The sequence below is a fragment of the Geospiza fortis genome, unplaced genomic scaffold (genome assembly GCF_000277835.1).
Source record: "Geospiza fortis unplaced genomic scaffold, GeoFor_1.0 scaffold195, whole genome shotgun sequence".
Classification (NCBI taxonomy): Eukaryota; Metazoa; Chordata; class Aves; order Passeriformes; family Thraupidae; genus Geospiza; species Geospiza fortis.
Genome location: NW_005054324.1, coordinates 1,347,319 through 1,374,713, shown reverse-complemented (window position 1 = coordinate 1,374,713; position 27,395 = coordinate 1,347,319). Strand labels below are relative to the sequence as shown.

The 27,395-nt window shown below is 39.8% G+C and overlaps 1 protein-coding gene across 1 annotated transcript in view; it reads right to left on the bottom strand.

The window, feature by feature from the left end:
- Positions 1-5,101: 5,101 nt before the first annotated feature.
- Positions 5,102-27,395, bottom strand: part of MET (MET proto-oncogene, receptor tyrosine kinase) — a 67,943-nt gene continuing 45,649 nt past the window's right edge. Inside the window, exons 10-20 of the mRNA XM_031056915.1 lie at positions 27,056-27,274; positions 21,134-21,280; positions 18,980-19,136; positions 18,038-18,178; positions 15,436-15,666; positions 12,949-13,029; positions 12,151-12,332; positions 10,478-10,587; positions 7,983-8,148; positions 6,955-7,091; positions 5,102-6,811 (exon numbers count right to left, since the gene is read on the bottom strand). Coding sequence (XP_030912775.1) covers positions 6,601-6,811; positions 6,955-7,091; positions 7,983-8,148; positions 10,478-10,587; positions 12,151-12,332; positions 12,949-13,029; positions 15,436-15,666; positions 18,038-18,178; positions 18,980-19,136; positions 21,134-21,280; positions 27,056-27,274 — 1,782 coding nt within the window. The 3' untranslated portion in view covers positions 5,102-6,600. The remainder of the gene's footprint in view (positions 6,812-6,954; positions 7,092-7,982; positions 8,149-10,477; positions 10,588-12,150; positions 12,333-12,948; positions 13,030-15,435; positions 15,667-18,037; positions 18,179-18,979; positions 19,137-21,133; positions 21,281-27,055; positions 27,275-27,395) is intronic.

Genomic DNA, 27,395 nt, shown 5'->3' with positions numbered 1-27,395 from the left:
TCAATAAAGTTGTTCTGAGATCTCCCTGCTGTCTGTGAGATCACAATTTCTTGTAAATGTTTTTACTAATCAGTTTGGCACAATCCTAAGATTTCCTGTGTCTTTCTTTCATGCTCGGAATACTCAGTTCATGACCTGCTTGTTAAAAAGAATGGAAATTGGAATTTTCAGGAATAGATGTTTTGCTTAGTGAGTAAAAAACCTATTATGATTTCTATTTCATTTATCTGCTATGACCTTTTCCTCTGATATAGTATTAGGGCTGAATCCCAGAAATCAAATTTCTGAAGGATGAGTTTCATCTTTAGGTATAAAATTATTTTGAGGCCCTTTTGCAGCTTCTCATGTGTACTGTTTTTGCCAGTGCAGCTTCATAATTTATTTACATAAGGCATGTAGGTCTCTTCTTCATGACTGATTTTAACATCAGAGACAGAAAATTAGCAATACGCTAAGCCTTAGCAACCCAGTGGTACTGTGTACCATTTTCCTTTGTTTTGGAAACCTTTAATATTGGTGGATGTATTAAAAATCTTCCTTAACAGAGGCAAGTTACTCTCAATGGAATAAAAGTCTTCCTAAACAGAGGCAAATGACTATCAACGGTTGTGTTAATAGCGCACTCAAAAAGTTGGTGTAAAATCAACAGGAAAATTTCTGTGGGGTGAGGATATCCTTGCCTATTTTTCAGTCTCTTGGCTTTTGTGTAGGGTATCTGTTATGCAATGTTTTGGCCATGGGCCCCATCCACTGTTGATATTCCTGTGGTGGGAAGCCTGCCAGTGTAAGTCAGCTGCAGATCTGCTGCAGTGTGTACCTGGTATAATCAAAATTACTAGGACGAAAAACTGAGCATGGGAAGCTTGTGATTCTGTTGACCCTTTCATAAATGCAATATATAGCATCCCTGAGAAATCATGAGAAGTAATCAGAGGAATGTGTTACAAATCTGGTATTTAAGTTCAGACCATCATTTGACTGTGTGTTACGCTGGTTTAGATTGAAGATGCTGGTATTAACAGCAGACTGTTTTACAACCTCGGAGATTCCGAGGTTTTAAACCAGGGAAATCCTGAACATTTATTGGAAAGTAAATTAAATGTAAATAATTAGAATAAAAATGGATCAGTCTTGTGACATAGCAGAATGTTTCAATTCTTAGCTACTATTTTCAATGCATTTTTAACAGAATAAAAAAAATATTTAGGGTTAGAAGGGACCTCTAGAGATCATCAAGTCTGAACTTTTCCCTGAAATATACTTGGAGGTAAAACTGAGTATATATTTTTTTTGTTAAGAAGTAAGTGTGTCTGGAGAAAATGTGTTTTGATGTTGGGTTTTCATGGTATTTTGAAATGACAAGGACATATAAACACTGTTTTTAATCAGTTGAAATCACAGAATTAACTAGGTTGGAGATCTTCCAGATCATTGAGTCTAACCTATGACCTAACACCACTTTGTCAACTAGACCATGGCACTGAGGGCCTCATCCAGTCTTTTCTAAAACACCTCCAGGGACAGTGACTCCACCACCTTCCTGAGCAGCCCACTCCAATGCCCAATCACTCTCTGTGAAGAACTTCTTCCAACCTAAACCTCCCCTGGCCCAGCTTAAGACTGGGTCCTCTTGTCCTGTCTCTGGTTCCCTGGGAGAAGAGTCCAACCCCCACCTGGCTCAGCCTGCTTTCAGGTGGTTGTAGAGTGATAAGGTCTCCCCTGAGCCTTATCTTCTCCAGGCTAAACAACCCCAGCTCCCTCAGCTGCCCCTCACAGGACTTGTGTTCCAGACCCTTCACCAGCCTTGTTGCCCTTCTCTGAACATGCTGCAGCATCTCAGCATCCTTCCTCAATTGGGGGGCCCAGAGCTGGACACAGCACTCAAGGTGTGGCTTCACCAGTGCTGAGTGCAGGAAAGGAATCACCACCCTGCTCCTGCTGGCCACACCATTGCTGATCCAGGCCAGGATGCCACTGGCCTTCTTGGCCACCTGGGCACACATTGGCTCATGTTCGGCCTGAGATAATGTTCAAAATGTTCCCCTGAGATAAGACACTGGAGAAATAAGCTTGAAGGGTCTGACTTAGAGAGGCACAGGATGGTGTGTATTGCAGTGTTTATGGGGTACCCACTTAAAATACACTTCATGAAAGAGAACTTGTGAATTCAGTGGGAGACATCTCATTTAACTGGGAGGAAATGTGTGGGGCAGGCTCCTCTTGCTCCAGAAGAACCAAGAGCCCCATGGATTTTTCTCACAGATACGAAACACCTCACAGATATGGGAGGATGACCCTGAGGGACACAGATTCAGGTAATTGAAATTTCTTGCGGATTGTGACTGATGAGGGACTTGGATACCAAACACAAGTGCTGGCATCCTTGTTGGGTCACGCAGGTACTCTTTATGATAGCAAAATTCCAGACTTCAAATGCCACCCCAACTCAAGAATTGTAAAGCTCTGCATAGGTAGAGCCTGTGATTAGGCAAGAGGCTTCCTATTCAAACAAACTATGCCAAACTTGTTGACAACAAATATTTGGTATCTTTCTCTGACGTATTTATGACTAGGAGGCTGATTAACTGTGTGTTTGATTTATTGCTGCACTCTCTATTTTTAGATTTCAGAGTTTTTTTCCCCTTTCTCCCACAGTTCCACAGGTTGCTCTTCCCATGTTCATCAGAAGAAGCATATGGACAGACTTGTCAGTATAACAGTCAATGTGAGCAGTAATTCTGGCACAAAGAGTTTAACATATTACAATAATTCATTTTAATAACATGTTTATTCGGTCATGACAACAACTATAAACATAAGTACCATTCAGCTCTTTGCTGATATATGAACTTACTAACATCAAATCTTACCAGAATCACATATTCTTACAGGTGTCCCAGACACAACATTAACTTTATTAAGCAAAAGTTCATAAATAGTAAAAATGTCCTCTGTTTCACATTGCAGCGTTCCTTAAGCGTGTATGTACAAGTTTGGAGTAACTTCTCCAAATCTTTGTGTCATAAACTTCCTTAGCTGTTTTAACAACCATAGAGATGATTTCTTTTTGCCTGCAACAAAGCCTTTTGTCCTTGGGCAATCTACAATTAGTATCACTCTCAGCAGACATGAAAGTTCATTTCTGAAATGAAAGTGGTGATGAAACACAATACAATATTATCTGCTCATAGCTTGCCTACACACTCTGCCCTCATTATAAATCTTTCAGTTATAACACAGTCTCCTAAGAACAATATATCTCCCTAATATCAGTTCTTTATCTGCATTACCTCTCTTTGAAGATCTTAAAATGGTTGGCCTGCAGCAATGCAGATATTATACTTAGGGTGGAGTGTGTTTACAGTCAGTTCTTTTCCTTTTTAATATTTACACAGTATTTCTTAAGGTTGCTACAGTTTATGAACCATGTACATTGACATACATTTTCTGAAATGTTCACAGTGCAGTATTTTGTGGCCTAACCAAACTTTGTAAATGTCATTAAAAATAAACTTTTTTTTTAATATAAAAATATAATACTTTATGTGTTTACACCAGCAAACCCAGTTCTATCCTATTCTAAACAAACTATACAGTAGTATGCACAGAATTCCACAGGAACAGAAATGACATGTGATGTTTGCCCTAAAGTTATAGTACTCTTCCCTAATGAATAGAAGTTTTATTTACTACCTCTTTTCAAAATTGTTTCTCTGGTTATAACTTAGCATTAAAAGTAGATAATTCGCTGGGTTGTGTGATGCAAGAAAAGAGTAAAGAGGGCCTGAAGCCATTTCTTCTTTTGATCAGTCTTCTCTGCTCTTCGGGGCTGGTATGAAGAAGTTACTGATATGCCTGCAATGGTGGGGTCTTTTTAGGTCAGGGCAGCCTGCAACACCTCTGCTCCTTGCTCACCTTTGTTGGTAGCTCTACCCAAGGGAGGTAGCAGAGCTTCAGCTGCTCACCAAGTGACTCACCAGACAGCAGCCTTCAAGTTTTAATTCCCAGAGTGATTCACTGTTTATTGAAAGAAATGGAGGCTTTTCATTTTTCAGCAAGAGATCTGTTGCTGTAGACTGTTTGACTCAAATAAATGACTGAATGTTGGAATAATGTTGACACTAGGAATGCTTTAAGCTAGATGATTTTCCCTTTGTTTTTTGTACCGTCTGACTATACTAGAGAACTGGTAAGACATAGAATCAGAGAATCGTAGAATGGCCCAGGTTGGAAGGGACCTTGAAGATCATATAGTTCCAGCCCCTCTGCTGTGGGTATATTGATTAATGTTGAAAATTCCAGGGATGGGACATCCACAACTTCCCTGGACAACCTGTTCCAGTGCATCACCACCTTCACAGTAAAGAATTTTTCCCCAATATCTAATTTAAACCTATTGTCTTTCAGTTTAAACTCATTCCCCTTTGTTCTGTCACTACATGCCTTTGGAAATAGTCTTGTTCCATCTTTCCTGCAGGCTCCCTTCAGGTACTGGAAGGCTGCAATTAGGTCATGCCAAAGCCTTCTCTCTTCCAGGCTAAACAATTCTAATTCTCCCAGCCTTTCCCCACTGAAGAGGTACTCCAACTCTCTAATCATCGTGGTTAATGATTGATGCCCTTCCTGTGATGGGGCCCCAGAGCTGGATGCAGCACTCCAGGTGGGTCTCACCAGAGTGGAGAAGGGGCAGAATCCCCTCCCTTGACCAGCCGGCCACGCTGCTCTTGATGCAGCCCAGGATGCAATTGGCTTTCTGGGCTGGGAGGGCACTTTGCCTGCTCATGTGCAGCCTCTCATGCACCCCAAATCCTTCTTGGCTGGGCTGCTCTGGATCTGCTCCTCCCCAGCCTGTGGCGATAGAGGGGTTGCCCTGACCCAGCTGCAGCATCTTGCCCTTGGTCCTGTTAAAACTCATGGCATTCTCACCAGCTCACTTCTTGAGCTTGTCCAGGTCCCTCTGGATGGCATCCCATCCTTCAGGTGTGTCAACTGCCCCTCTCAGCTTGGTGTCATCTGCAAATGTGCCAAGTGTGCACATTTTGTCTGTGTCATTAATGAAGATATTAAATAACACTGGTCCCAATGCTGACCCCTGAGGGACACCACTTGTCACTGATGGCCATCGGGACTCTGAGCCATTGACCATTACCCTCTGGATGTGACTGTCCAAAAAACTTATTGTCCATCTAACAATCCACCCATCAAATCCATCTCTCTCCAGTTGAGAGAGGACATTGTGGGGGGCTGTGACAAAAACCTTAGAGAAGCCCAGATAGATGACATCTGTACACCTCCCCTTGTCCACTGGTGTAGTCACTCCATCATAGAAGGCCACTAGGCAGGTCAGGGAGGACTTGCCCTTGGAGAAGCTGTGCTGGTGTCTTGAATCCTGGTAAAGGACTGCCCTGTCCTTCATGTGCCTTCTAGGAGGATCTGTTCCATGACCTTCCCAAGCACAGAGGTGAGGCTGACAGGTTGGTAGGTCCCAGGGTTGTTCTTTGTTCTCTTCTTAAAGATAGGTACACTGTTCCCTTTTTCCAGTCACCTGGGACTTTCCCTGGCTGCCATGACTTTTTGAATATCATGGAGAGCAGCTTGGCAAGTGCATCAGCCAATTCCTTTGGAACTCTGGGATACCTTTCATCAGGTCCCATAGACTTGTGCACATTCAGGTTCCCTGGGTGGTCATGAACCTGGTCTTCACTTACAGTGGGAAGGGCTTTGCTCTCTCAGTCCTCATCCTGTTGTCCACCCTTTCAAGAAGTGTGGGAAGAAATGTTGCCGTTGAAGACTGAGGAAAGTCTGAGGACTGAGGGAAGTCTGAGGATTCAGACTTCTCCTTGTCCACCAGCACTGTTTAACAGAGAGGGAACACCTTCTTTGGCCTTACTTTTCTGATTAACATACCTGTAGAAGCCCGTTCTCTTATTCTTTGCATCCTTTGCCATGTTCAGTTCCAGTTTTGTCTTGGTCTGCCTCACTCATTTCTTACTCAGTTATACTTTTCTATAATTATTTTACTGCACACCATTTCTTGATTTTGATTTCTCTTAAGACACCATGAGGCTGGCTGTCTCGGCTGCCTAGGTTCTTAGAAACCTTGTTGATGTAGCTCAAAAATCCAAAGTTTTCCCCATGTGGGATTGAGATACATTTTAAACTCCTGCAATTCTCACTGCATTTCTTGGCCTTTTGTGTGAAAACCACTTCTGCACTGTTCGTTATCCTAAAGTACATGCACAGTAACAGTCCTTCCAGCCATACTGATTGGCATTCTACTTCCATGGCATTTGTTCTTGGGTCTGAGCACACATTAATGACAGTTTGTGGGAACTAACTCCGGAGGGTAGCACACCACATTTCCATTTAGTAAATTGATGGCGTTCTCTAAATACTTGGAAATTACTGTGATGGTTTATGGAATCCTGTATCCTTAAACAATATGATATTGTGTCCTTGTACTAGTGCAACTTGGGCAACAACATAAACATGTGCAACAGTGTTCTCACAAAGACTGGGCAGTAAAAACTAGTGGACAAAATGTTTTGCTTTTTGTTCATACAACGAAGAATGGATTTTCCTTAATTTCAGACATACCCGTCATGTGTCAACATCCACATCTGTGTTGTCTTGTGATGATAGAAGAGAAGGATAGGGAGCAATGGACTTGACATTGACATAAGTAGCATTGACATGAACATAGTGTTCCCCAATAAAAGTGGAGAAGATTGTTGATATTTTTGAAACAAGTTCAGAAAATGCTGGACGCATCTCAGGTTTTGGATGCCAGCACTTCAGCATGACTTCATACCTGCCATTCAAATAGAAAAAGTGTTCAATTATGAAATCACATAAAAAGAAAAAATGCAACTCTCTCTTTCCTCCCACAGCCTCAATTACTATAGCAGAAGAATCAGCAGCATTTGCAGAAGCCTTTGCAAACTATTTACTTACAGTGGATCAGGGCAATATTCAGGTTGCAGCAGCCTTCTTCCTTGTAGTAAGTAAACAGTTATATCAAAAGAATTTACATCAGGATAAGGTGGTGCCCCTCGTGTCATAAGTTCCCATAACAATACACCAAAGGACCACTAAGAAAACAAAGAAATAAATAAAAAGTTAAAGGATTGGAAAGCTTTACATTCCTGTTTTAGAAGATGGTTTGACAGATTTAAGCATTCAACTGCATGGATTTTCCCTTTGAAAAGTTGTTTTACTGCATTCAGCTTTCTTTTAAGTGGGCTAATAAATGCTGTAGGGACTTGAGGAGCCACTTAAATACGAGCCAGAGAATCTCAACTAAGTAAATGAAAGAAAATAAAAGCCTATAGGCCTGGTACTTTGCTGGTATAAATTGGCAGACTTCTTTTGAGGTTAATGGAGCTCTGCCAGTTTACAAGAACTGATGATCTGACTAACTGTGTAAATACATACTGAAGACAATATACATGGTGAAAATTCCATGCATCACAGGTCAATCTAAATCTGGATTGAACAGAGAGCTAAAATACAAAGCAATCCAGCCAATGACTTCACTGTAACAATTTTTTCTTCGTACATGGCCAGGTAATACTTGAGATTGCTGTAGGCAGCCAGTAAGTATTTATAAAGCAAATAAAGTATTTTGGAGAACTATTAACTTTTACGAGTCTCCAAGTTAACCTGTTCTGTCAAGATTTCCAGAGCCCCTCCTATAGCAGAGTTCTTGGCTTCTTGGAATGTTCTTAGTTTCCCTTGGAACAGGGTTTAACTCCTAATTTTTTCCTGAGCAATAACATATAATCAGGTCAACAACTTCTTGCTTAGTGATTGGGACAAATACACTTTCTGGATGTAGAAAGACTCTTTTGTTCTTATGTGAACAAAAGCTAGATTCAAATATCAGTTTTCATTTGGAGCTGTTCCATTAATTAAATACTAGAAAGATGCTTCAGGCAATATAAAAGAAATAAATAGGTGATAAAAATATGTTTGTACATTACCACATCTGACTTTGTTGTGAACTTCTGAGTTTGTAAACTTTCTAAAGCCATCCATTTCACTGGCAGTTTAGCTCCTGTTTTATTGTGCACACTGTAGTATTCTTTATCATAGACATCTCTAGCAAGACCAAAATCAGCAACCTTGACAGTGAATTTTTCATCCAACCTAGAGAAATGACAAGAGGTATTATTTGCAACTGAGCGGGCAAGATTCACCTTGTTGGTGGATTATAATGACTGACTTGTGTTTTTGAGACTGTGACTTTGGATGGCAGTACTTTATTTGGCATCTATGAACTAATGTAACAGTGAAACAAAAGTGCAGCAATGTATATTTGACACCCATTTAACACAGTGAATGAACTCAGGAAATTACTGATATTGTTTTGATAATACAATTTGAATTACAGCTATTTTAAAACAATTGCTATGTATAAAAAGATTTTTGCTAATAGCCTATACGTCCTGATTGAGTTCTACATCATTTCTTCCACAGCTGTTTTTTCTTCTGTATCCTTAAAACCTGCTCATTTTTATTTCCAAGTTAATGCATCACCTTTCCTACTTACTCTCAGTTTTGATAAGGAGGGATCCATCATTATCTCAGTGACTGCCTTTATGTAATAATGTAGTCCTGTAACTAAGGATGAGTCTGGTGTGTATTCTAGGGAAAATTATGGTGTAACAAAAGTTCTGTTGGGGTTACAGCTCAGCCATACCAGAAGACCTCCTTAGCTTTGCTTCTCCTAAGCCTGGTATTTTTCCTGATAAGTAGTATCATCGCTACAGAGTGTGGGTGTGGGCATTTTCAGGCCTATCCTTCTTTACAGGTGCAGACCTAGTCACAGCAAGCACTTCCTTTTGGGCTTCCTTACAGCATCACACAGTCACAGAATGGTGGTTGGAAGAGGCCCCTGAAGACCATTTAGCTCACCACTATCTCCCCTGCTCAAAGCAGGATCTGCTACTACAGGTTGCTCAGAACCATGACCAGGTGGGTTTTGAATATTTGCAAGGATAAGGACTCCACTGCCTCTCTGGCAACCTGAGCCAGTGTTCGGTCATCCATACAATAAAAGCATTACTATGTTTAAATACAATTTTCTCTAGTTCAGTTTGTGCCCACTGCCTCTTGGCCCATCCTTGGGCACCTCTTAGAAGAATCTGGCTTCCTCTTCTTTAATCCACCATATCAGTTATACATATGGATAAGATCCCCTTAAACCTTCCCTAGGCTAAATGATCCTGTCTCTCTCAGTGTCTGCACATGATATTCATGTCTTGAATTTATGAGGTTTCTGTCTGGAGAACTCTGGTCTGTTGAAGTCAGTGCATAGGACAGAACTATTTGCTGTATTTACTGATGCTGTAACTTAATCTGATGGAGGCCCAGTGCAGTAGGGCCTGTACTGAGTGTTGGATTGCACATGGCCACTGGGAAAACTGGGTCTTGTGGCTGCAGCTCTCCAGGCTCTGAAGTGCTGATGCCTATAGAAGTACATTCAGTGGTCATGTGAGACACCCTGAGAGCTGTTCCTTCCTCACCCAAGGAAGAGACAGTAGGCCAAGGGGAATGTCCTGTTGCCACCATTTGGACTTTGATTAGCTGAACTAGGTCTTCTGTTCAGTAACCCAATGCATTTCTTCTTAGGAAATATGAAAATCTGCTTGTGGCTTTTTTTCATCCCTTAAAAACACCAATACCTGTAACAAAATGTTCTTTTTCAGAGGCTGTTCAGCTGCACAGGTGTGCACCCTTGAAAAAGAGTAAAACATCTGATGTCCCAGGTTAATGACCTTTTTGCAGCCAGAGTTCCAGTTTATGATGTGCTAAAAATAAACTTTAAGGCTGTGCCTCATTAATTCATAACACCAGTGATAAATCAGCATAATCATATTGGCAAATCCTGTATCAGTTTGTCTTTGTGGGAATGGAACTGTCTGGCTTCCCAGACACTAGTAAGATTCTTTGAATGTTAATTTGTGTGCCTGGTTGTGCCAAAGTAAGCTCATACTCATGTAATGAAAGACTATTGTCAAGAGGTCTCACTGGTGTTTCTTTGTGTTCCTGTTTTTCTCACCAAGTTCCCCTGTGTTCCTCTCCCTCCTGGTTAGGTGTGGCAGCAGAGACATGCTGCTTCTGAAGAGGCTGGGTGTAAGCACAGCAAGTTGAGGCAACAGCAGTTTAACTTCCCTTAGGAGATGCCTTTTAAACTCTAACCAATGATTCTGAGAGGCTACGCTTTCACCTCAGCTTTCTTATTTCTCACACTCAAAAAAAGCTTATGTGTTAGAAATGAGCCCTTAGCAAGATGAGTAGCTCATCAGTATGCAAGACAAACATCAGTATAATTGCAGAGCAATGAGAAAACCGCCATCTTTTTACTAAAAAGTAGCAGAATCCTGGAAACTTCAGTCTATCTCATCTCACCTCACCCCACTATTTTACACAGAAGAGTGTGGTAATGTGGCTGAAAGTAGATGTTTGTACTTACATACAGTTTCTTGCTGCCAAATCTCTATGGACAAACTTTTTACTTGCAAGGTATTTCATTCCTTTTGCAACCTGAAGGCCAAATCCAATTAAATCTTTTACTGTTGGATTCTGTAAAATACAAACATTTATGATAAAATGAATGCAGGAGCTTAAGGATCGGACTGCTTTATGCTGTGACTCTTTAGGTTTTATGCACTTCTCCTGTCACCAGAATGATCAAGAAACGTTGGTGCTTGTAGTGAAACTGGTTAAAGTTTAGTTCAGCTTCTTACTCCCAGTGAGAAAGCACACTATAAGGAAACCAAAGAGCTGGCAGTGCCCAGAAGAGTAGAGTTTTCAGCATAAGCAGCATAACCTGCCCTGAGAAGTGGAACAGTATGCTGAAACTGCAGCATCACAGATGATACACAAAATTCACATATGTGGACTTAAGGTGATAGCATGTAACTCAGTAGAAGGCACTAACTGCGAACTTGGAGCTCATCAGCTGGAGATGACCAAGAGAAGAGAAAGTCCTATTTGGCACAAAATAGCTGCATTTGTATGATTTCATGAAAAAGGCAAATGAGACCTTAGCAGTTACCAGAGGAAGATTTTTGGCAATGATTGTTAACTCTTTCTTCTTGCCAACATGATGAGATGATACTCAAAATGTTAAATATCAAAATAAGTACACACATAGACCTGTAAATCTTTTATGGCAATCATATGACTTGTAATAGTAAGGATCCTACAGATTTTTGTGGTTTTGACATTGCTCCTTATAATTTTCTTCTGTGGAACAATCTGATTCAACTGTGGTCATTATTCTATTTATTTCAGGAAGGACCATGGCACTATTTACAGACAAGGGTCCTGGTGCTTGTAGAATGAAAGAAGCTCAAATGGGAGCAGGTTCCAGCCTCAGAAAGCTTAACTCCTCCAAAAATTTGTTGAAACGAATTTTTTTTTTTAATTGTACTGGCTATTGCTGATTGCTGTAAAAGCAAGTACAAAATCCTATTGGCTCAGAAGTAACTTTATATTGTTCTAACACTGTGAAATAGGTGAAATACTACAGTGTTAAATGGGCTTACATTGCCTGAGGTAAGATCTGTGATCTCCTACTTGACAGAAAGCAGTGAGGCACATTTGTGGAATCTACAGTCTTTCAATGGAAATGGGGAAGGTTGCTCATAAAAGAGTAAGCATAGTTTGTATAACAGCTCCTGTTTTTCTTTCTTAAGATAAGAAGAAAAAATATTGATAATAAACGTACTGTGACACTAGCTGCACATGGAGCTCCCTTACCTAGGAATTGGAAAAGCAGATGCTGATGGCTGGCACTGCTGTGCTAAAGTCAACAGAGATGTGCCAGTTTAACCAGCAGAAGATTGGGCCCCTGGATGTAGATCTCATTAACACATTTGTTTATAAAGAGGCTTATGGATGGGAAATGAGAAATACTTATTGCTGATAATTTCTGGGAAACGTTCTAGAGAGGAATTTGAGGGGGAGGGGAAGGAGTGGCACTGCTGTGGCTGGGCTTGATGCCAGACTAAGCAAGTGCTAAAGGTTAAGGTGTAGGAACAGCAGCAAGTTGCAGACGTAATGTAATTATGAGAGCCTGTAAGTGTTGGAGCAGGGCGTGGCCAGACTTGCATTACCCTCTACACCTCACCAGGTACTTACATGAGTCTCATTCCTAATGAAGTTTCGAAGATCTCCATGTTTCATATATGGAAGAACAACTAATGGGGATCCTTCGTTGGGCAAACATATTCCCAGGAGTGACAGAACATTCGGATGAGTGAAATCTTTCATGATTATTCCTTCTTTCAGAAACTGAGCTACTTCTTCCAGGTCTGTAATCCCTGAGAAATCCAGTCATAAAATGAGTTAATTAAAAGAAACAGAAAAAAACTAGGGTTCATTTCTCTACAGCATGTCATTGCACAACAAAGTGATAATGAGAGACTACAAACACGCTCTCCACCTCCCACATTACAATGAGGTTATATGCATTGGTTTTCCTACAATGACCAAATAAAGGCTGTTGGTAATTTTAATTTTGTTTCTTCATTTCTTATTTTGAATGATTATAAATTAAATAACAACACTTGAGTAAAGTTCTTATAAATGTTATACTATCTTCCTGTTTTTTCTGCAGCTTTGCCCACTCTTCAGCAGTTTAACTTCCAAACCAAAATCTTCAGAACTCGGTAGAATGAAAAAATGACACTACCTTTCCCTCATTTTCCAGAGTCTTTTTCTTTGTAGAGGAAATATATGGACATTTCCTTTGATGTAAAACTATATGCCAATGTGTTGTGGTAATTTGGAGTAATTGGAATTGCTCCAAAGACAAATCTGATTCAGCTGCAACTAAGAATCTTTGTTTGTGAATGTATACTTCACTGGAATTTATTGGTTCACCCCAGTTATCTTTGGAATTAATAGTAATATCTCACTATTTAACATGTAACTCACTATTCAGTGACTTCACAGCGCAATGAATTTTCCTGCTATCGTTATCCAGCAATGTCCCATGGTACACACAGCCAAAATGTCCTGTATAAGAAAATGAGCAGTATTAGCTTTAAGAAGCAAAATTAGCTTTCTGGTATTTTCCACTGGGTAGCCATTATACTGTAAGAAAGTGATCACACTCCATTTCTATCCAATTCCCAGCATTTGTAATATACACTTCCTAACTAACATATTAAAATTAATGGAATTGGACCATTACATAAAACCACCATTCATAAAATCACCATTACATAAAACCACCACTACATAATATCACCACTACATAAAATGAAAACTCTACTTGCAGCATAATTGGTGTTTCTTGACCTAAATGGAGAGTATAACTAATGGCAAGGCTGGCGCCATAAATATTTCGTGTTCTTGTAATGACCAAGCACACGAAACCCACGTCAGCCCATTCCCATCGTCTTCTTCTGTGACATGGGTGTCAAAGGAGGACACCTGGAAGGCACAGGGAGCAGTTCGGAGCTGACATGACCACTGGATTGGTGGTTCCCAGTGATCTGCAAGCCCATGCTAAGTGGTCCACTGGACTGTACAAACTTGATGCATGGAAAGGACAGTCACTCTGGGATTACAGTGGCTCAAGTCTTGCAATTCCATGGAAAATGTTGAATGTTAAAAGTGATGTGCTGGCTGTGGATGGTTTGGGAGTTGCTCTACTGATCACAGACTGATGACACCACTTGGCAGTTTTTTTCTGTGGCCTAGTTCCAAGTATAAAATATCACTAAAAGATGATGAACAAAATTTGCCTTCTTTCTCATGGTGTGAGCAGTGAAATGAACTGCCAGGGACACAGAAATCCTGTGCTTTCCTGCCAAGCAAATGATGTTATCTACCAAAACTTACTATGAGAAGTCAGGTTTACCAGTTTGGGAAACAGTGAAGTTTGAGGTCCAGGTTCACACATTAATTTCTCCAAATCAAATTATGTATGTACAGTTGTGGCTTCCTTCACAGATGAACATTTACTGGAAACTTTTAAAATACTAATATTTGCAGTTAGAAAGCATAATTTTTTTTCCTTAAGTGTGAGCTCTACAGAGAAAAAGACTATCTGATTAATTTTACTACGTTCCAGTCATAAGCTCTGGTCAGAGCTCAGTTTGCTTTGCTTTTGGCTTGAAGTAAAATTAATCCAAAGTTTGTTTTATAAAAGCAACTCAAATCCCATCAGACCACAGATTGCTTGGAGCCTGGGCACAAATCCTAAAGCTTGGATTGGGTGTGTCTAAAATATTTTGGGGTTTGGCCCATTTCTGGTTAGAAGGAAGAAAATTTAAAACGGTTAATTATCTCAGTGTCATTCCAGATATTTTTCAACATTTAAAAAGTGGGAAATTACTTGGAGTTTTCCAAAACAAAGAAGAAAAGAAAAAGGCGCACCCTTGCTTTGGGGATGATGAAGTGTAATACATAGAAGTGAAACACACTGACTGTTTGTTTGATTTGTGGCTCTTGCCCTGCAGAAGAGACATTAGGAATATAATTTATAGCCAATTTTTTATCAGTATTCTGATACTCAACAAGAGACCTCTCATGCATGATCTGTAGAAATACCAAAACACAGTTTGTACTTTGGTTACTAATAGGTACTCAGTCATACAGAGTTTAAAAATGTCCCAAACAGAAATACTGGCTTGGGCTATGAAAGGTAAAGGGAACTTGCTTATGAAGGTGTAGAGGAATAGGAGTGATGAGAGAAATTTAGAAAAATAGGAGACTTGCTAAATCAGGGACAAAACTAAGTGGAAGTGAATCAACTACTACATATTTCTGCAGCTGGCATGAGAGGAATGAGGTGATATGAAGAGCATTTGCTGGGAGGAAACAAGCAGCAAATTCCTCAGAGCTGGTGGAAACTTGAGGAGGGAAAAGGGGTGTGGGCATTTCACCTGGGCCGTGGGGTGTATACATTACTGTATACACTAATGACTGCAGGAGTCTCCTGTGTCATGTAGCAATCCTGACAGACAATAGGCTCCAAGGTTGAGGTCACTTGTGTTCCTGCCTCAGCATCCCCTGCCATTTAGGTGTGTGCCTTAGGTTTCGCATAATATCCTGCGGCAGATTCACTCCCATACCACAGCCTGATGGATCAGAAGCCCTGGCTGAGCTTTCTGTAGCCTGGAAAAGGGTGAGAGTGAGGGAGTTGGAGGGGGACCAGCAAGTCCATGAGTTTAAAAGATCCTCATTAGTTGGCAGGCTCCTTCCTCCTGATGGTGTCTTCTCAACTGATCAGATGCACTGACTTCAAAGGAGAGCCCCTTCACTCCCCCCTTTATTCAGTACATGGTATGCAATGCTAGAAGAGCTGAAAAGCTTGAAAAAAATCTCTGTATGGGCACCTTATTCAGAATGGTTTATAACGAATGGGTGTGCAAAAAGAGGAGCAGTTTGCAATGTAAGAGTTGCAGTACCCACCTCTTCCTATGACTTCACTGAAGTGCACAATCAGACTGTCAGCACCAATAACCACGTGCTGCACTTCTTTGACCAGGTCAGGATTTAAGGCACTGATGTCTATGTGGACATTGGTCTGGAGAAGTGGACTGGCTAAATCTGAGTCTCCACTAGACAGAATCGGGGAGAGGTCAGAGTGAGGATACTGGGCAGGCCTGCACGATCCATTCTGAGACATGCTTGGAAACTGATCTGGAAAATGAACAGAAACTGTTATAATCCTTTCAAACTTCTCCTTGAAAAGTGAAGAGTTTTATTGCATTGGTAAGAAAGGTTTGATTTTATCAGTTTGGAAGTAGCTTGGCTTTATGGAAGTTTTGGTCACAAAGGGAAAATGAAAATATGCCTTGGTAATCTGCCAGCCTCCAGGAAAACCATGTCACTAGAAACTTATGCTTGTCTCAGCTCTACTTTTAAGAAACTAAATGGCAAAACTTCCACTTTTCTGAGGGGATGGAATGAAGCCTTGTCACTTCTTGCCAAAGAGAGGTTACGGCATTTCTAGCAATTGGGAGTAACAAGATTAAAACAGAAAAATGACAGCAATATGGGAGGAGGAGGTAGTGAACAATTGAAAACATGAAGCTTTTTATTCTTGTCATGTTCTAATTTGGTAGGGAACTTTACACTTCACGAAGGTTTCCAAAGTGCTGGTGAGTAGCTGTATTTATCCAATGGTAAATATTAAACCAGGGAAATGCCTAGAGGTGATTCATTTCCTGTAACTGCTGAAGATATTACAGTTGGTGCTACTCATGAAAATAACATGAGCCATCTGATATAGCAGAAACTAAAATATTTCAGTAAATCCAGGAGTATCTATTTTGAGTTTTTATCAACAGCATGTTGTTCAGGTATTTCAAATTGGTTTTATTTAAAACCTTTTCCCTAGCATTTTGTGTGGCTGAATGAAAGAACTATGTTTAGTTTACATCAATTTGAGTCTGGAGCGATTTCAGTGGAGTTGATGAGCTGAATTTAGTTCAGGGTCAAAATCAAAAAAAGGACAGTAAATTTACTAACAGAAATTATCAGATATCTTATTACAAAAAGTAAAAAATATTTTACAGACATTATTTATTTCTGCATAAAACTTGTGAAATTTTTATAAATTGCTTTTATCCCTTAGGGGACTGAGAAACACTGTTATTTTATCTAGGAGCAAAAATACCAGCTCTTACAACTTACAAATGAGTTTATTTGTAACTAAAGGCAAATATCTATTTAATAAACACAGTAAAATAATCTAGCCACAGCTGCAAAATAGTATTTACAGCTGTGAAATGTAAACCTGCAGGTTTTCTAATATTTCTTTTATTTCATTCTTTGATAACATTGACATCAACATTGCTACAGGAACATTAGATGAACAGACACCCTTCTTGGATGCACTCTCCACTGTGCTTTGCCAGTACACAGTGGCTGCAGGACCACTGCGGATTTACCTTCCACCAAGGATCTTTGCATAGTTTTGTCTCATGTGCCACTTCCCCTTCTAACCAGTAGCACAGGCTTTTCTTTCCCTTTGGAAATTTTTCAATCAAGAAACTTCCTGTACAAGCTGGTGGCAGCAATTAAAGAATAATAGGGGAAGCTGGGAGCAGGCCTCTGTCTCAGATAGTTGTGATTGGGGCTTGCAAAGGTGGAACAAAGATTTGGAGTTATTTCTGTTGAGTTGTATACAGCAGCACCTGAAATAGTACAAGACTATGCCTATAGCAAGACTAACAATTATCTGTGATATCTCACACACCATAATGTGGAAACTCCTAATAGATAAAGGCTCTTTAATGGTAATCACAGAACATGGTCTCCACACGTGTTAAAGGAGCTTAGCATGGTGTGAGAAGTGTAGCAGACTGCTCTTCTGAAGAGTACTCACTTTAAAGTCACATTATACAGCACAAAAATATATTTGGTGTAGGATTATTCTTCCCTGACACTGGCATAATGGCACATGGCATATGGACCTCCACTCAATTTGTCACAGGCTTCATATCCTTTTAGCTTAACTTTTAAAGTTAACATTTCTGCATTATACAATGTCCCATTTTACAGGAGGGGCATTAACAGATGAAAGAATATCAGTTTACAGAACTCCATGTCCCATGTTGAGCCAACAGAACTGCTTTATCATAACTGTAGGAAGTCACTGGGACACACTAAACCTACAGCCACTTGATGTTATCATTAAAATCAGCCTTTTCTGAGGGGATTTGTGCATGGTGTGATGGATCTTATGACAACACAGAATCACTATACACACTAGCTCCTAATAACTTGTGGAGCATACTTATAGAGAGTTTTTACTAATTGTATTTTATTTATTCCTTCCACCTGAGTAAAAGTAAAAATCCTATGCACTTTGATCTTGGGAAGCACCTGAGAAGCTCAGTTAAAATAGCAAGCCTGTGAATACATGAGAGTCCCAAAAAAGCAGACACAGACAAATCAGATGAGAAACTGAAATTAGGATATTGATCAAAATAGCTATCATCTGAAGACATACGAAAATCAAGATGTGTAAAATATCCTCCATACTGATTCCTAATTAGAGTCATACCTTCTAGAAAAGTTGATCTGTAGTCTACAGATTCGCTTGAAACCATTTCTGTTGTTGGACTTACACTCCTTGCACTCACCAGCCTGTCCAGGTGAGGAGTGTGCACTCTGCCATCATAACGAACTAGGTCACTTCCCAGATCTGGAGGGGGAGAAGAAAGCAATATTAGAAAACCCTCATGTTTTCAGTATGCCAATATTGATTTATCTATTTATTTAAATTTAGATTTTCTGTTCTGCTGGGAAGAGGGTTAGGTTCTTGCTGTGGCAGATGTGCAGGATTTGAGTTATTTTTACAGTGCAAGATTTTCTGGAAAAAAAATCTTGTGTTGAAGACCCACTCTTAGCTATTCTGGAAGATCAAAGACTGCTTTGAAGACTCTAGGGCGAGCTTCATGGTCTGACTGTGATAGTGCATCAGGACAAAACTTGGTTATGCTCTAGCTCCCCTCCTCCTCCCACCTTACATAGTGTGGCTGCTCCCACTGGAAGGAAACCCAGAAACCCAGACACAGGGGCCAGAGAAGAACAGGAGTCTGACCAAGTTCCTGATTTGGGGTAAAAAAAGACCAGGAGACTGCAGCACGCTGTGTCTTGCACAACTCATGCACAGCCTGGATGAAGCTGAAGTACTTGTGATTCCATGCATGTCATTTACTCATCCCCACTTCCAAAGCTGATTAGGGAAAAGAAGTTACTAAGTTTTCCTAATAGCTCAGAGTCCTCAGAAATCCTTCTGCTTAAGGCATAATATGGCCCTTCACCCAGCTCAGGCTCTTGCCAAGCCCTGAAATGCAACTAAACATTAGGACTTGATTGTGAAACCTCTGCTGACAGGTTACAACAGGGCAATGCACGGCGGGTCAGCAAAGCATAAAATTATGTCAGTTTTTAAAATCTAAGATAATAATGGAATTATTTGATGGGATTGACTATTATGTACCTTTAATTTGTTTCTTCTTCCTTCTCCAGAAGAAAACCACCAAAAAGATAAAAATTAAGATTGATGTTGAAAGAATTCCAGCAATTAGTCCCGTGAAATTCTGATCTTGCCGGATCAGCACTTTTCCGATAACTGTTGACAAAACTTCTTGCTTCCACTGAAATAACAAAGAAAAAATAGTGTAATGATTTCCAAAGACAAGTAAGAACTAGATTATTAGTACTAAAGTATGAGCTGATATGTCTCATATGTATTAAATCTTGATTTTGTGATGCTGTACTGTGATAAGACACTGTGAGTGGAGAAATTGTTATATTGGTGTACATGAAAACAGAGCTACATGTTTATGACTCATTTCTCACCTTCAAGAGCTCTGGTAGTGACACAGCTCTGTATTTGATACACCACACACACAGCATGCACTCACATGCACTCTGGATAACAGTGTTCCACTGTTACCAGATGCTAATTCAAAATGTTAAATTCCTGCTTTTACTCATATGCTGCAGGGAATGGGCCTATGGCTATATGGGCTGACATGTACATTTAAAAAAATAGCCCAGCTGTCTTTAATGTGTGTCCTTATGGCACAAATATGCTGTAACATCAAACTCACTCTCTTGTTGACAGCACGCTTGCATTTTAGTTCCCAAGGTCATGTGAGCCTGTCCCTTGCCAGCTTCTAGCTTGCTGACAGTTTAAAGAAACAAAACTAAAGAAAAAACTAACCCCAAAAACTAACAACCAAACAAGCACCAACCAGCTAACAGGGAAAAACTGTTTTAGGTCACACAGCACTAGCTCAGTCAGTTGGAATGCATTTGGCCATCTTTTCTCTTCCTCCTGTGGAATTCATCCCTCTGGGTACTGTAATGATGGATTTGCCCGTCAAAAGAGCAAATTTTCTTCTTCGCTGGGCAGACTACAATTTCTGAGTCTCCTTGCCAGTAAACAAGTAGAAACCTTGTTTAACCCCTTTATGTTTTGTTCTTTTCTGTGCATGAAACATGTCACACACATCTGTTTCTTAGAAGTTAAGAAAATATCACAGAGTAGAACTAATTGAAGGCAATGTTAGTCCTGGTCTGATATGTAAAAATACAACATATTAACTGAGCGCAACCTGTGCACAAGTATTATTATATGAAACTAGGCACTTAGAAATCTGGGAGACCTACATCAAAAGGAGAGCTGCATCTGATTTTATAGTTTGCCTGATATATCCAAGAAAATTAATACTTACTTTACAAAGAAATTGATATTAAAATAAATTACTAGTTACCGTATTAATAAGTCAAATTAGTTATTACTATTTACTTAGATTGCAGTAGCACATAGGAATATCATACAGCCCAGGATCCTGTGAGATGAATGTCATAAAGACATTGAAAAAATAGATGTCCCTGCTTCAAAGAGCTTACATAGACTTTGATCCTAATCACACTTACATGACCAGCAGTCTCCACTGTTTTCAGTGAATCAGAGTACAGGTTCATAGTTTAAAGGTAATCCCATTCCAATTTCATTTTTCTATATCTTAAAAAAATACAAATGTATTGAAAGATTTATGTCTTATTCTATAAATCAGTATGTCTACAATTCAAATTTGCAGTAGCACACTGAATGACTCTAATGAGACCACCTTTAAAGCAATGACTCAATCATTTGTCCAAGTGTCTTCTTCTTATAAAAAGAATTGAAATGAAATTATAAAATGCAGACCAAAAAAAAAATCCTTCAGGAAAGATTTGATCCTCTTGACTGCAGCAGAATGTTTTGTTGAAAAAAGGGCTTGTGAGTTCCAAACTAAAACTGCTCCATTATAGCTTCTCATTCTTCCCCACATGTTTCCTCTTGTGTTTGGATTAATAACTATAATTTTATTTCTGTGCTTAGTTCAGGTCCTACTTTGTGCCTAAGGCTCCATAGAGTCTCTGTACAAACAGGTAATAACAACAATGACGATCATATTTATTTTAAAATAGCTGATATTATTTGAATTTCCATCCCAAACAAACATGGATAGAGATATCTCTGTAAGCAAAGGCTTAGGCTTAAATTTTATTTAGGCTTAAAGTTTATTGGTTCAATAGTGACACTGTGAGTAATAATAAAAATGGCATTAATATCTCACGTGTGGTGTAGTTGCCTCACCTCTATATTTAGCTCACTGTTGGATTTCAGGAGATCGCTGGGAACTGTGCACAGAATGGATTCCGACTGCAGGAGAAGGTTTTCGCAGCTTTTGTTTCCAACTTTTAGCACCTCACCTTTAACAGCTTCTGAATCAATATAATTTCCCTTGGAAAAAAAAATCAATTTCATATTACATAACCATCTCATAAAAGTTAAGTAGTTACAACCTTGGAAGATATTTTTAATGAAGAATAAATTGTGAAATAAAAGACTAATGAGAATTTACACTGTCCTGTCAATATGCATGTATAGGCTTATTTCATGTAAATGTGACTTTGACAGGGGGACCAGTGTAGGATGGTAAACTTTACAGATAAAATCTGCTGTCTCTCATACAGCTCATAGAGACTTCTGAAATTTTAAATGTCTGAGGGATTAATCCTGTTGGTCCTGTTTAGATTTTTGCATAATTTGTTTAAGAAAGGACACATTATATAATGCCGTTGTTTACACTAAACTGGCATTATATTAACCACAAGCTAAAGGCATCTCAAACATTTTGTTGTGCAAGTGGTTATGGTAGCAGAAATGAAGCTTTCAAAAAGAAGTAATTAATTAAAATAATACACAAGTCTGTTAAAATCATGTTTCACAGACCATGTTCCTCATCTTGGTAAAGATGAGGCATGAAAAGTACACTTCTTACCCAGAAAACCTGCCCTCACATCCCAGACTTGGGTGAGAAATTATTGCTTCTGATATTGTGACAGTAGAATCCAAAGGCCAAGTTTAGGATCTTTTGTGCTTAGGAGTGCATCTCTATTTAAGAGCTGCCCTAGCCCATGTACAGCCCAGCTCAAGATGAAAGAAGAGATGTATTAAGTGGGATTGAAGGAAACAAGGGAGAAGGGAGGGACTAATACAGGCTATTTATATGGGCTGGATCTGGGAGTTTTCCATGAGAAGGGAGGAAGGCATCACACCTGACACCACTGTGAAGCCTTGTATATTGGAAAGAAAACAAGAATCCCATTCTGAGGGGCAAAAAATAATCTTACTTTGGCATATGTTTTAGATCTGCTTCAGAATGAGACTGAACCCTGGGAAAACTGTAATAAATGCATAGGAGAGCCAGCTTAATGTCCTATTTTGATGGCAAAGCCATACCCCAGGTAAATGCTTTTTAATTGCTAGCCATAAAAGTCCATTTTCCACTCTGTCTAGTTGAAGCCATTCTGTTTGGTTATAATAATGAAATATTCCTGGGCTGGGGAGCATATGAAGGCTTATTGCTTATTCTTTTGGAGACTTGTGGCAGATCAAGAGCCATGTCTTTCCTCTGAATGATGTACCTCAAAAGATTTGAATTTAATTATTCCATCTTCAGGATAAATATATCATCCTGGAGAGTGTGGTTGATTGGTCTCTTCTTCTACACCAAAGCCGAGAATTTTTTCTCCACCAAAACTGATGAAAAATGGGAAAAAAAATACTGATATTTCCTAAGGTGGTCTTTACTCAGTTATAAAGATGGTAGCCCTTATTTACTACTATGACCATTATGTTATCATTAATATATTATAGTTTCAAATATATTCACCATGATATCTAAATATATTAAGAGTTTCAAAACGCTTTCAGCAGTGGTTTTGCTCTTCTTCGGACAACAGAATTTGCCTACAATTTTAGGAAAAGGAGGAAACTGGCTGCTGTGAGAACTGAGAAAAAATATTTCGTCTTTTCAAATGTGTATTACCCCCTGCTTGGTGAGCAATGCCCTTGAATGCAAGCAATGCCCAGTTAATCTTCAAGCTGTACTGGGTAGCTGTTGCAATCCAACCTGATAGCACAGCCACCTCACAACTTTTAGAGAGATGGGAATAACTTGAGTAAAAGCTAAAAGCAGCTAAAAGCAGTAGCAGAACAGTAAACTAAGGTGTGGAAATTCTGAGACTGGTGTCAGAAGCATTTTTGAGGCTCCTAAGCAGAGTGAGCAGGTTGGCTTGGGAAGAATGAGGAATTACTGCAGCAGAGGTGCCTCTCAGCTTGCTTAAAAATACCACAGTTTCCATATTGCTGTCTTTTGGACCAGGTTTTGAGAATCACAATTTCCTATGTCATGTGAAAAAGATTGACAATAGAGTGACCTATAAAGAGGCAAGAAGATTTCCTTACGACTGTCTCATAAAGAAAGTGTTGCACTGGCTTAAGAATAGAGTAGGCAAATTAGTAAGTCTTGTCCTACTCTGAGTTTTAAGCCAGAAGTGCCAGAATGCAGCGAAGATCTCAGATGTGCTGTATAGCATGCCAGTTGTTACACATTTAATTTCAACTGTGCTATGTATTTCTCTAGTGGAAGATTTCTATTTGTAAAGATACTTTAGTTTCTGGTGGCCCATGCCTAGGCCTCCTCTGGAACAATGCACAGAGTCCCTGCACTATCTTAGTGCACAAGCACAACCCCAGAACAGACCAGGCCTCTGGGCTAACTGAAGAAAGATGCTTTTCTTATTTATTTGTTGCTTAGTTTTTTGTGGTTTTTTTGTGGTTTTTTGTTTTTTTTTTTTTTTTTTTTTTCCCCTCAGCTAGGATGCTCTTGGCTGTCAGCAGCCCAGCTTGCAGGTGTGGATCACTGGCTTTTGGGGAAGGCAGCAAGTGGACCCTGTCCTTTTCAGCAGACTCAGGAGTGAAACACCAGAATTTCTCCTGCCCTGACAGCTTTCCACGTTGGCAGGAGATGGGAGTCCTTCTGAAGTGGTGTCTTCATGGTGTTGAAGCAGAGAGTTGTCTGTCATGACCCCTCTGATGGAGGCATGGTGGGCACCAAGAGACTTGAAAGAGCCACATACTTGGCACAGGAAGACAGTGATGATGTGGGATGTTGAGAGGCTGGCACTGAAGACAAGGAGGACTGGCATTTGTGGCACACAGTGCCCTGACTGTGTTTTAAATAGAAAACCTAATGTTTTCTTGTGTATAACATTTTCTTACAAAAACATCTTGTGGTCATCAGGGGAAACCAAACAGAACATTTCAATCGGTACCCACTGTCATTTGATGAAAGCCAAATATGTCACACTAGATTAGTTAGATTGAAAAACTTGTGATAAAAGTTCCCTCCTCCCCTCTGAAACTAATTAAGAAAGAGATAAAAGAACTTTGGTTTGGTAGAACAGACTGTTCACTCAAGCAAGCTGCCATTTAATTTCATGCTGAGCTTGCTTAATTACTCCACAAAATATGATCATGAGGCATGTAAAGTTCTGTGTGGGTATTTTTGAATGTGGGTACAGGGCGAGGGGAAAGTGTTGCCAATATGGCTTGTAATGCTCTTTTGGCTCCTGACTATGATTTTTGAAAGTTGTCTCAGTTTTGATAGAAGCACCCCACTATAACTAATTCTGTTTAGAGGAAGATGTTAAATTGGTGCCTGTTCATGCTTTGTTCTAGCAGACCACCTTTCACTAATGCTGTCCTTCAGCTGGTTGTCAGGAAATAACCAGGACATTAGGCTTTGGGAGACATCTGCCTTGGGTGCCATCACTACAGGCCAATACTACAAAATTGTGACTTTGGTCAATTGTCACTATGACAATGTTCAGTCAGCCTTTCTTATCTAAACGTTTTTTTTGTTTTTTTCCCAGCAATAAACAGCACTAGAGACTTCTTCAGGGAGAATAAAAGAGTAAGCAAAGTAGAGAGTTTAAAAACCAACTAATTTTTGACCCTTGGCATCTCTGAAGATTATAGAGCAAGTCCTCATGGATGCACTTCCAGGCAGAGGAAGGACAAGAATACGACTGGGAGCAGCCAGCCCAGGTTTCCCAAGAGTGTATTTTGCCTGCCCAACCTTCTAGGAGTACAGGACTGGCTCTCAAGAAGAAAGGAGAGCATTGGACAAGCAGGCCTTGGTTTCAGCAAGTTTTGCAACAGAATCTCTTCTAGCAATGAAAAAAACTTAGGATGGTATGGACTGGATGGATGGTATATAAAATGAGTGAAAACCAGATTGGACAGAGATCAAATCTTTATTTGTCAATGGCTGATAGTGGAAACAATACTGCTTAAGATCTTTTGACAGCTTGGACAAAGGGAGAGGATGCACTGTCCTTGAGCTTTCAGATGATATCAAACTTAATAAAATGACGGATATGCTGGATCATAATGTGAAATTAGACAGCAGTATGCCACTTTAGTGATGAAGGCTCAGCACACATTTTAGCAGCAAAGCAGTAGATTGAAGGTGATTGTTCTGCTCTGGTCAGCACTTGTGGAGCCACATCTTGAGAATTGTGTCAAGCTTTGAACCCCACAGAAAAAGAGAGGTACTGACAAACTGGATGAAGTACAGAAGAGGGTCACTGAGCTAGGAGAGGAGCTCAAGCATAAGATACATCAGTCAAGGCAAGTGGAGCTGAGTGTTTTAAAGCTGTAGAATCTCCATTCTTGGAGATTTTCAAAACTCATTTACACAAAGCCATAGGCAGCCTGACCTAATTTTTATTTTAGCCCTGTTTTGAGCAATGGGGTTAGACTATGAAGACCTCCAGAGGTTCCTTCCAATCTACATTATTCTGAAATTTTTCCCAAATTAGTCCTCTTTCCAACTGGTTGATATGCATGACTTGGAAAATACTGGAAAACACTGCTGTCATTGCACAGAGGCACTGAGCCATGCAGCAGCTGTATATTCCCAGATCTGTTGACCCACACATCAGAACTCTTTCTAGCGTTTCTCCATAACTGAGCAAGAGATTTGCTCTGCATTGAGGAAGAAGTGATTGTGTGGCTAAGAGCTCAAAGTAGAAAAAAACAATATAAAAAGTAATGATCAGACCAATTATTCTTTGGTATTTGCCTAAAACACTTTGCAGAGATGGATTAATATGCAGAGTTTGACTGGAACTCAGCATGGCTGACAGGAACTCTCAAGTAATCCTTCTGATGTCCTGCAGCCCAGAAGTTGGCCCACTGGACCGTGTTGGATTCAAAGACCTCAGGGCTTCAAGCTTTCTTCATTGTGATGGAGGAAAAGTTTTGGCTTACAGAGCTATGCAGCAGTGACACAAAGAAATGACCTAAGCATTAAGACTGATTATCTTCCATAAAACATTTTTATCAATTATATTTTATATAAATTATAGATATCTATGTATATAACATATAAATACCAAAATTTTTCATAAGAATTCACTGTAAAGTAGAAATACCCATATTTATACCTTTTCTATTTAATACTCAGAAAAAACTAGACTTCAAGAAATTGGACTCTTGCAAAATGGATTTAATTTTCTCCACAGCACTGTAGTAGAGAGAGACCTGTGCTACTGAGGACCCCAAATTCCTATGAGATGCTTCTCAGTGCTATGTAGGCTATTCTCAGTGCACTTTGAATAGGCATTCAGTATCAACTTTGCATTTTTCATGGATCCATAAATATTTAGGCTACAGCAGTGACTGATCCTCATGAGTGACTTTGTGCACAGGCCAGAGTTTCCCTCAGCTCCAGAGAACAGAAGAAGCCAGACCACATCTTTTGTGAGGAAGGACACATAACCATGTGACAGTAAGAGCCAGGGCTTACACACAGACCACATACTTCATGTTCTGGGCTCCTGGCCATGTTTAATCCTGAACTGGTGGTGCAGCCTATTGCACTCAGAAGCTGATGCGGCGTGGTCCTCCACGAGGACAAGGAAAGCCCCTCTCCCACTTCACCTGATGACAACAACCACCCTGGTACACACACATATCTTTGTTTTCAGCTCTGAATCTTTTAAATGGTGACAAGTGGGCTGGGGTGAATGCAGTACTGAACACAGTGCTCTCTCTGCCCTCGCTTCCTTGGGGCTTCCTTTATTTCATCAAAACGTCTCTTCCACGCTGTGCTGCTGATGTGCACTTGCGAATAATTGAAAAACTTATTTCAGCATTTCTTACCTTAATTTCCAGAACATTTTGGTTGCCTCTTGAGATGAACACTGTCTTTTCAAAATGCTTAAATACAGGATTATTTACGTAATCAAAATCAAAGTACAGGGAGCTGACACCATCAAAAATAAAGAACACTTTGGTCACAAAGGGTGGTTGGAGATTGAAATCTTTCAGTGAAGGTGTTGTACAGCAGATTATCTCTGAGCTAGAGCGGTGGCTACATGCCTATAAGAAAAAAAAAAGAGGTAGTTGCAGTTATCTACATGGAGAGGAAGTCACTGATTAATGCAGCTTTCTTTAACAATACACATATATCGAAAAAATAAACACCAAGGGTCTTGTTCTC